Source organism: Stomoxys calcitrans, chromosome 3, assembly GCF_963082655.1.
Source record: "Stomoxys calcitrans chromosome 3, idStoCalc2.1, whole genome shotgun sequence".
Taxonomy (NCBI): domain Eukaryota; kingdom Metazoa; phylum Arthropoda; class Insecta; order Diptera; family Muscidae; genus Stomoxys; species Stomoxys calcitrans.
This window is the reverse complement of record NC_081554.1, coordinates 143,343,561-143,355,131: the sequence shown is the minus strand read 5'-3', so window position 1 is coordinate 143,355,131 and position 11,571 is coordinate 143,343,561. Positions and strand designations below refer to the sequence as shown.

General features: G+C 36.5%; 1 protein-coding gene across 1 annotated transcript; it reads left to right on the top strand.

Moving 5' to 3' along the window:
• Nucleotides 1–10,036: 10,036 nt before the first annotated feature.
• On the top strand, nt 10,037–10,549 carry LOC131996286 (myb-like protein D; the record flags this gene model as incomplete). The annotated part of the gene is made up of 1 exon (XM_059365832.1): nt 10,037–10,549. A coding segment is annotated over one exon (513 nt), but the record flags the coding sequence as incomplete, so codon positions are not given.
• Nucleotides 10,550–11,571: the final 1,022 nt, after the last annotated feature.

Genomic DNA, 11,571 nt, shown 5'->3' with positions numbered 1-11,571 from the left:
TTCGAGTTCTTTGCGCGGCATCTCTTTTTAGGCAAACAAAGAAGTATTTTGATGAAATTGTTTCTTTTACGCTCATTTTAATTTCTCTAAAACTAGTTTTATGATCTTAACCGGTTATTGTTTGTGTCGGTCGATTGATTTTAAATTACTTTTATTTCCATAAAATTTTATACAAACAAATTGAAACAAGTAAGAGCGTGCTAAGTTCGGATGGGCCGAATATTATATACTCTCCATGATGGATCGTATTTGTCGAGTTGTTTGCGCGGTATCTTTTTTTAGTCAAACAAAGAATAATGGATAAGATTTATAATGCAATTGGAGATGCATTAAGTGATAGTCCGCTTCGGAACATAAGTGAATTGAATGTTGAAGATCATAATAGAAGTCATTGGATAATATTTCAGTCCATTCGGATAAATAATTGCGCCTTGTAGGGGCTCAGGAAGCACAATCAGAAGATCAGATTATATGGGAGACTGCCGTTATACAAATTTTCAGCAAAATCGGATAAGAATTGCGCCTTCTAGTGGCTAAAGAAGTGTAAGTATGTTGGAAGACATAACAAATAAATTCATGCAAAATTTCTGCCAAATTGGAAAAGTGTTGCGTCCTCTACTGGCTCAAGAAATCAAGATCCAAGAACGGTTTATATGACAGCTGTATCTGGTTATTCACCGATTTGAACCATACCAAGCACAGTTGTTGGAAGTCACAACATAACTCATGCAAAATCGGATGAGAATGGCGCCCTCTATTGGATAAAGAAGACAAGATCCCAGATCGGTTTGCATACTTAGCACAGTTGTTGTAAATAATACCAAACCACCACGTCAGCCAATCTTATCTAAATGGGCTGTAAGCCCAGATATGGCTTTCAAATAAATCCTCTTTGGTTTCTGGATGTGGAGACCACTGTAGCGCACAGGTTATGGGTCATATATATATTTACACTTCATTTAGATTGCATTGCGCAATTAGGTGTAGATTGTTTATTATGGTGCTAAAAGGTAAATTTTTGTATCATTAATTTTTGTTAGTATTGAAATGAACATTTTTGTTATTCATTAACAACCGGAAGCAGGAAATAACAAATCGCCATATGCGTTAAAAAAATTTATACTTTGGGTGACATGTTGACTGGTTTTATACGAGAAGCTTATTATATTGATTGTTTTTGGAGGTTTTGAATTTGTGAATATATTGATTTGTATGGTTAAACGTGAAAAATTAAAAATTCATGAAATTGAACAAAACATTATCAACAACAACGATGTCATTATTATTGGTTTCAGCAAACAGAGACGACAAAAAGGTATTTATGAACATGAACTACGAAAAATATGTTGCCTGTGTAGAAACACAGGCGTACAATAGTTTTAGTGCTGATATCCATGTACTCACAGTCGTAACATGGTTGATGGATCTATTTTAGCAGTTATATGAAATAAACTCCAACGAAATACAATAACTTCCAAAGAAAAAGCGAAATAAGTCCCAGGCAAATTCCTTATATTTTTGGACTAGAGGAATAGTCATTCATTAAACAAATCGAAATATTTACTACCGACCCAGCGAAGTTGGAGGCCACCGTAGCGCAGAGGTTAGAAAGTCCGCTTATAACGCTGAACGCCTGGGTTCGAATCCTGGGAAGAAATTTTTTATCGGTGGTCACCTGACATTTGTAATGCACCATGCCACGAAAAAACTTTTCCGAAAAGAGGTGTTGCACTGCAGCGTGCCGTTCGGACTCGTCTTAAAAAACGAGGCCACTTATCATTGAACCTTGATATATGAGAAGTTTGTTCTTGTCTGTTAAGGAAATGTCTATGGGCAAATTTGAATTTGATCCTGCAAAGTATATATATTTCTGATCGCTTTAAAATTTAAAGACTATTTAACGATGTGCGTGTGTCAGTCTGTCCGTTCGTCTATTGTTATCACGCTACAGCTTACAAATATTAAGATGCTAAGCTGAAATTTGGCGCAGATGCATATTTTTGGCAAACGCTTGTTGAGTTCTTCTACGGGCCAAAATGGTTTTTAGTTGCTATATAATCTGACCTACATACAGGCTCTTAAGCTTGTATGTAGGTCAATTTGCATCTGCATCAACGTACAATACTTTGAAAACTGGATGGGAGACCTTCAGCTCTAGTTATCTAAAAAGTGAAACATTTCCAAATTCCCTTAAAACCAGATCAATTACTTGGATTCCAAAATAATCTTCGAGAAACAGGTAGCTGTTTAAGTCAAGGTGACTTAATTATCTTTTCAATATTCCGTACATGTGAAACGTTAGATGTAGCTTACACTAAATAAATTTGTATAGTTTTTGTTATTCATTAACAACCGGAAGCAGGAAATAACAAATCGCCATATGCGTTAAAAAAATTTATACTTTGGGTGACATGTTGACTGGTTTTATACGAGAAGCTTATTATATTGATTGTTTTTGGAGGTTTTGAATTTGTGAATATATTGATTTGTATGGTTAAACGTGAAAAATTAAAAATTCATGAAATTGAACAAAACATTATCAACAACAACGATGTCATTATTATTGGTTTCAGCAAACAGAGACGACAAAAAGGTATTTATGAACATGAACTACGAAAAATATGTTGCCTGTGTAGAAACACAGGCGTACAATAGTTTTAGTGCTGATATCCATGTACTCACAGTCGTAACATGGTTGATGGATCTATTTTAGCAGTTATATGAAATAAACTCCAACGAAATACAATAACTTCCAAAGAAAAAGCGAAATAAGTCCCAGGCAAATTCCTTATATTTTTGGACTAGAGGAATAGTCATTCATTAAACAAATCGAAATATTTACTACCGACCCAGCGAAGTTGGAGGCCACCGTAGCGCAGAGGTTAGAAAGTCCGCTTATAACGCTGAACGCCTGGGTTCGAATCCTGGGAAGAAATTTTTTATCGGTGGTCACCTGACATTTGTAATGCACCATGCCACGAAAAAACTTTTCCGAAAAGAGGTGTTGCACTGCAGCGTGCCGTTCGGACTCGTCTTAAAAAACGAGGCCACTTATCATTGAACCTTGATATATGAGAAGTTTGTTCTTGTCTGTTAAGGAAATGTCTATGGGCAAATTTGAATTTGATCCTGCAAAGTATATATATTTCTGATCGCTTTAAAATTTAAAGACTATTTAACGATGTGCGTGTGTCAGTCTGTCCGTTCGTCTATTGTTATCACGCTACAGCTTACAAATATTAAGATGCTAAGCTGAAATTTGGCGCAGATGCATATTTTTGGCAAACGCTTGTTGAGTTCTTCTACGGGCCAAAATGGTTTTTAGTTGCTATATAATCTGACCTACATACAGGCTCTTAAGCTTGTATGTAGGTCAATTTGCATCTGCATCAACGTACAATACTTTGAAAACTGGATGGGAGACCTTCAGCTCTAGTTATCTAAAAAGTGAAACATTTCCAAATTCCCTTAAAACCAGATCAATTACTTGGATTCCAAAATAATCTTCGAGAAACAGGTAGCTGTTTAAGTCAAGGTGACTTAATTATCTTTTCAATATTCCGTACATGTGAAACGTTAGATGTAGCTTACACTAAATAAATTTGTAAACCATTGGAAGTTGTAATCCTTGCTGTAGATGTGTACTGCTTATTTTCTGTAAGGGAGTGCAATGACGTATACCATAGCCTGTCGCGTTGCCCTATTCCGGATACTGATTTTACTCTACTTTGTATTCATTTAAATGTCTGTTTTCCGGCACGCAAATGTGTTATGTGAGTAGTCAATGAGCCGCAAAACGAAAATAAAATATTAACAAGGAAAATTCAATGAAAACAAGTAAAAGCATGCTTTGTTCGACCGGGCCGAATCTAAAATACCCTCCACCATGGACTGGATTTGTTGAGTTCTTTGTCCGGTATACAAAATATAATGGATAAAAGTTGCCATGCTGGAGCTATATCAACTTATGGTCCGATTTGGACCATAATTAAACTGAATGTTGGAGACCGAAGAAGAAGTCATTGTGTTAAATATCAGCCAATTCGGTTAATAATATTGGGTTGCCCAAAAAGTAATTGCTGATTTTTCATATAGTCGGCGTTGACTAATTTTAAGCAAATATTAAGCATTAATCGAATTGGATCGTCATGTAACTGAGCGTGAGATAGGAGAGAAGTTAAATATACCAAAATCAACCATTCATTATCACATAAAAAGTCTTGGACTGGTGAAAAAGCTTGATATTCGGGTACCACATGTATTGAAAGAAATTCATTTAACACACCGAATCAACGCTTGTGATATGCATCTTAAACGCAATGAATTCGGTCCGTTTTTAAAACGAATCATAACTGGAGATAAAAAATGGATTGTTTACAACAACGTTAGTCGAAAACGATCATGGTCCAAGCATGGTGAACCAGCTCAAACCACTTCAAAGGCTGATATCCACCAAAAGAAGGTTATGCTGTCTGTTTGGTGGGATTGGAAGGGTGTGGTATATTTTGAGCTGCTTCCAAGGAACCAAACGATTAATTCGGATGTTTACTGTCAACAATTGGACAAATTGAATACAGCCATCAAGGAGAAGCGACCAGAATTGGTCAATCGTAAAGGTGTCATATTCCACCAGGACAAGGTTGGCTGGGAACTTTTGATGCATCCACCATATAGCCCTGACCTTGCACCATCAGATTTACATTTATTTCAATCTTTGCAGAACTCCTTAAATGGTAAAACCTTCGGCAATGATGAGGCTATAAAATCGCACTTGGTTCAGTTTTTTGCAGATAAAGGCCAGAAGTTCTATGAGCGTGGAATACAAAATTTGCCAGGAAGATGGCAAAAGGTTATCGAAAAAAATGGCAGTTATATATTTGATTAAAGTTCATTCAAAGTTTATTAAAAATGCATTTAGTTTCTTTTAAAAAATCCGCAATTACTTTTTGGGCAACCCAAAAATAATAATAATAATAATAATAATAATAATAATAATAATAATAATAATAATAATAATAATAATAATAATAATAATAATAATAATAATAATAATAATAATAATAATAATAATAATAATAATAATAATAATAATAATAATAATAATAATAATAATAATAATAATAATAATAATAATAATAATAATAATAATAATAATAATAATAATAATAATAATAATAATAATAATAATTTTTTTTTTTTTTTTTTTTTTTGCGGGTCAGGATGGGAAAATGCTTTACGCATGTGACGAGTACGTCTCTCGCCTTATGCCGGGCTCCGTAGTCAACGGTACCGGCTAAAAACCCACCCTGTGACACCCCTGGGAGTTAATTCCACCTCGGAACCGCTTTCGCATTACTTCGAGGTGGACCCCATATCTGGTGATTATCCATTTCGTCTTCATTGTGTCTGCGTCCAGACCTCCGCATTTATACTCTACGCCGCTGCGTCCAGGTCAGCCTTCTTCCTGCGCAGTACTTGTTCGGCATATCTCTTCACCGCCTCCCACTTTCTCTCGTCCTCCAGCATTTTTTGGACTATTGTCTCAGGCGTAACGTCGCCAATCGCTGCTTCCAACTCGCTGCGTCTTTCAACCCAGCGCTCGCAGTGGAAAAAAGTGTGCTCCACATCGTCGTCAACTTCAACCTCCTCATAAATACACTTGCTTGAGGAGCATTTGCCCATTTTATGCAGGTATTTCCGGAAGTAACCATGTCCTGTTAACATCTGTGTGACGTAATAGTTGACGTCGCCGTGCTTCCTTTCTTTCCATATCCGTACATCGGGTATTAATCGTCGCGTCCATCTGGCCCGATTTTCGCTAGTCCACCTTTGTTGCCATCTCTCGGTAGTCTCCTCTCGTATGGCCTGTGTATGATCCATTTGGGCCCCGTCCTGTATTCTTTGAGTGTTGGACCTCTCGGTGTAGAGCCTGGCGCGCTGCATGGCCTGCAGGTCTATCGGAACCATTCCGGCTATTACAAGGGCTGCGGGCTCCGACACTGTCCGGTAGGATGATATGACTCTAAGTGCCGCCGTCCTCTGTACCGAGAGCAGGGATTTCGCTCGGTATGCCGTCTGCAGTGTCTGGCCCCATATTTCGCTTCCATAGAGGAGGATGCTATTGCATGTCTCCATTAAGAGTCTGCGCCTGCTTGGGAGAGGCCCACCTATGTTTGCCATCAGTCGACTAAGTTGCGCCGTTATCTTTGAGGCTTTTGTTGTCGCGTGCCGTATTTGCTCTGCGTAGGTCAGCTTTGTATCTAGTCGGATTCCTAGATATTTGATCGATCTCTTGGTCTTCACCAGTATATCGTCTATACGCATATCCACTTCCACTGGGATATTTTTTCTCGTTAGGAGAAGTAGTTCCGTTTTCTGCATCGCAAGTTGTAGGCCATGGGAATCTAGCCAGTCCCTTGCCCTTAGCATCACCTGCCGTAATTTGCGCTCAGCGCCTTCCGTGTCTCTTGCCGTGATGACTGCAGCAATGTCATCAGCATATCCTACTAGAAAGGTTCCGTCTGGCATTTCCATTCGCAGTATTCCATCATAACTGGCATTCCAGAGGTCCGGTCCGAGTATGGAGCCCTGCGCCGCTCCTGATGTGACCTCATATTCACTCGTTCCATCTTGAGAATTATAGATAAGTACCCTGTCACTCAAGTAGCTTCTCATTATTCTCATCAGGTACGCCGGGATATTAAAGTCCTCTCTGAGCGATTTGAGGACGTCAGACCATCTAAGGCTGTTGAAAGCGTTCTTCACATCCAGTGTGGCCAAGAGGACAATTGGCCTGGAGTAGTGGTTCCTTTGCCTAGCCACCTCTACTATCTCCACCACATCTCTGAGGGCTCCGATCGTGGACATTCCTGCCCGGAAGCCATGTTGTCTCATTGAGAGTCCACCTCCCTCGATGATGGCGTCCTGGAGCCGTGGCTTCAGTAGTCTCTCCAAAAGCTTGCCGGCCGTATCCAGCATACATAGTGGTCTGTATGTGGATGGGGATATTGGATCACCTTTGCCTTTGCTTATGAGCACCAGCTTTTGTCGCTTCCATACTTCCGGAAAAACACCTGCCATTAGACACCGATTAAACATTTCAAGAAGAAATTCGGGTCTATTCTCGGCTATCAGCCTGATTACCTCGGACGGTATTCCGTCGGGGCCGGGGCTTTTCTGCTCTGGAGGCTGCGGGCTGCATTCTTTAGCTCCTCTATCGTGAACGGGTTTATGTTTTCCGTTGGCTCTTCATTAACTTCGTCTTCTATACGGTCGTGTCGGGGAAAGAGTGTATGGACTATATTCTCCATTGTTCTCCCGTCCATCACCGCTGTTGGGCTCCGTGTGCCGAGCTTCTCCATCACAATTTTGTATCCGAGGCCCCAAGGATTTCGGTTAATATCTTCTCTTAGTTCCTCCCACTTTTCTTTCTTGCTCCTTTCTATTCCGGCAGCGAGTATCTTTTTTGCCTCCTTGTAAAGAGCGTGTTCTGTCTCAGCCGTGCCCCTGCGACGAGCTCTCGTGTATCTGCGTCTTAGTTTGATGCAGTTGCTTCGTTGCTCAGCTATGGCATCATTCCACCAGTGCACTGCGGTTTTATTTCCCCTCGGCCTTTTGAGTTTTGGCATGGATTTCTTACATCCGTACTCTATGATTTCCATCACCCGTTCCACTGTCGACGGAACGTCTAGTTCATCCAGCTCTGACCACACGGCTTGCCGGTCGATTTCCGCCAGGAGTTTTGAGGAGTCGAGCTTGCTCACGTTCCACTTTCGTGTACTGGTGCTCCTTTCCTCGTTAACTGTGTTCCCTCCAGTATTGAAGGAGAACATAATGTACTGGTGATCGCTTGCCGTGTAAGTTTCCAGTACGCTCCACTCTGTTATTTTTCCGATGATTTCCTCGGACGCAAGGGTGATGTCCGGTATAGTGCCTTCGCAGCCGGGTCGCCTAAAGGTTGGCACGTCTCCAGTGTTTACAACGAGTAAACCGGTTCTTGCGGCCATGTCTAGAACTCGTCTCCCTCTTGGGTTGGTTGTTGGCATGCCCCATTCCACCGCTCGAGAGTTGAAATCGCCAGCTACTACGTGATGGCCGTCTAATCCACGCATTGTGTCCTCGATCTCATCGAGTTTTGCCTCGTAGGCGTCGATGCTGTCACTAGGAGTGAGGTAGCAGCTAAACAGCGTAAAGTGGTTTAACTGCGCCCAGACGTAACCGTCTCCACTTCCGCTCTTTACTGGTGAGATGCCATTGCGGTATGGGATCCAGATAGCAGCTGTTTTTGTGGGATCCTCCAGCCAGGACCCTTGATCTCTCCTTCCATATTGCTCGCTTATAATCACGATGTCAGCACGTTGTTCTGCGACTATCTGTGATAGGAGATCATGTGCGACTTTACACCTGTGCATGTTGGCCTGCAGTATTCTCAGCATGCCTGCTGTTTGCCTCCTTTACATCTCTCTGACCCAGGAAGATGATCCGTCGGGCCTTTTCCCCTCTGCGAGCAAATACAGCATTTCCGAGGGTTATGGCACTCCTTCATCTTGTGCCCACTCTCGCCGCATCTAATGCATAGTCCCATTCCTTTCCTGTCGGGTCCCTTGCACTCCCACTGTAGGTGGCCGGCTCCAAAACATCTGAAGCAGCGCTTTCTTTCATCCCGATAGTTTAGCCGACAATTCGTCATTCCTATCAGGAGCCTGCTGGTCTTCAACAAAATATTGACGCAGCTAGTTGGCAGAGAAACGAAGGCCCTCCTCTGCTCCTTCGAATTAAGTGCTGTCAGCTGCACAGTCACTTCTCCAGCTGTCGTTCCCGTTGCCTTGATCACTGCTTCAGTGATCTCGTCGGCGGTCGAGAGGGAGTCCAAGTCACGGATCTCAATTGTCGCCTTCGGTTTCATGTCCTGCACGACTGCAGCCTCCTTAAGGACGCCTTTGAGGGACTCGCAGAACACCTCCTTGTTTCCTCCTCTGCCCATCACGAGAAGAACTGCACCCGTTCTCGTTTTCTGGACGGAGCGGATGGCGACCTCGGCTTCCTCCGGTTTCGCGTTTCGCCTGAGGTCCCTGAGCACGTCCGCGTAACTATGCCCCTCCTTCGGCTTGATTAACACGGCCTCTGGTCGCTGCCTGGGTTTTCGTGGTCTCCGAGCGCGCGGTTTTCGCCGCGGGTTCCTCCTTGACGTTCTTGCCTCTTCTTCGGGCTTCTTCTTCTCAGCCTCTTTGTCGGGCTTCCTCTTTCCGGCTGTTTTCGCCGGTGGTCTCACCTCTACAGCTTTATCCTTCTTCTTTTTGCCAGGATTTTCTTCGACTGGACTCGGCGCGCTCCTCTTGTTTTGCGCCGTAGAAGGCGTCGACATGTTGGTTGATGTCGTGGGAGTCTCCGCTATTATTGGCCTGCTTTGCTGTTTCTGCTTCTCCGCGGCCTTCCAGTTTTTGCGGTAGCTCCCAATAATGTCCAAGATTTCCTCTATCTCAGACACACCATTTTGGACATCCCTGCTAATGTTCTTCTGCCTTCCTATAGCTAGTCGCATCTGGCGAAGGACTTTCTTGCACTTTTCAAGCGCCTCCTCCTCCGAAAGTCGCATCTTCAAGATGAACTCTTGTCTAGGAGAACTGGTGCTGTTCTCGCATGTCTCCGCGTTGTTCTCCGCTGGGGTACAGTCTAACGCTATACTTCTTACCTCCTTCTCTTTCTCGACACTGGGCCCGGAGGCTAGTGGAGAATTTACCGGTGATCGATGTACTTTCGATCTTCTTCCAAAGATCGATTCCATCTCCTCTGCTGCTATGTTAATGGGTGTTTCCATTTTAATCGGGTCCCCACTTAGAGCCGTTGTCTGTGTCCGATAATGTAGTCGCCCTTTCGCAGAGCGATGACCCCGAGGGTCCCTTTGCAAGCAGTGAGGTCCTCGCGAGGGTTGACGCAAGACCTTATGAGTACTTATAATAATAATAATAATAATAATAATAATAATAATAATAATAATAATAATAATAATAATAATAATAATAATAATAATAATAATAATAATAATAATAATAATAATAATAATAATAATAATAATAATAATAATAATAATAATAATAATAATAATAATAATAATAATAATAATAATAATAATAATAATAATAATAATAATAATAATAATAATAATAATAATAATAATAATAATAATAATAATAATAATAATAATAATAATAATAATAATAATAATAATAATAATAATAATAATAATAATAATAATAATAATAATAATAATAATAATAATAATAATAATAATAATAATAATAATAATAATAATAATAATAATAATAATAATAATAATAATAATAATAATAATAATAATAATAATAATAATAATAATAATAATAATAATAATAATAATAATAATAATAATAATAATAATAATAATAATAATAATAATAATAATAATAATAATAATAATAATAATAATAATAATAATAATAATAATAATAATAATAATAATAATAATAATAATAATAATAATAATAATAATAATAATAATAATAATAATAATAATAATAATAATAATAATAATAATAATAATAATAATAATAATAATAATAATAATAATAATAATAATAATAATAATAATAATAATAATAATAATAATAATAATAATAATAATAATAATAATAATAATAATAATAATAATAATAATAATAATAATAATAATAATAATAATAATAATAATAATAATAATAATAATAATAATAATAATAATAATAATAATAATAATAATAATAATAATAATAATAATAATAATAATAATAATAATAATAATAATAATAATAATAATAATAATAATAATAATAATAATAATAATAATAATAATAATAATAATAATAATAATAATAATAATAATAATAATAATAATAATAATAATAATAATAATAATAATAATAATAATAATAATAATAATAATAATAATAATAATAATAATAATAATAATAATAATAATAATAATAATAATAATAATAATAATAATAATAATAATAATAATAATAATAATAATAATAATAATAATAATAATAATAATAATAATAATAATAATAATAATAATAATAATAATAATAATAATAATAATAATAATAATAATAATAATAATAATAATAATAATAATAATAATAATAATAATAATAATAATAATAATAATAATAATAATAATAATAATAATAATAATAATAATAATAATAATAATAATAATAATAATAATAATAATAATAATAATAATAATAATAATAATAATAATAATAATAATAATAATAATAATAATAATAATAATAATAATAATAATAATAATAATAATAATAATAATAATAATAATAATAATAATAATAATAATAATAATAATAATAATAATAATAATAATAATAATAATAATAATAATAATAATAATAATAATAATAATAATAATAATAATAATAATAATAATAATAATAATAATAATAATAATAATAATAATAATAATAATAATAATAATAATAATAATAATAATAATAATAATAATAATAATAATAATAATAATAATAATAATAA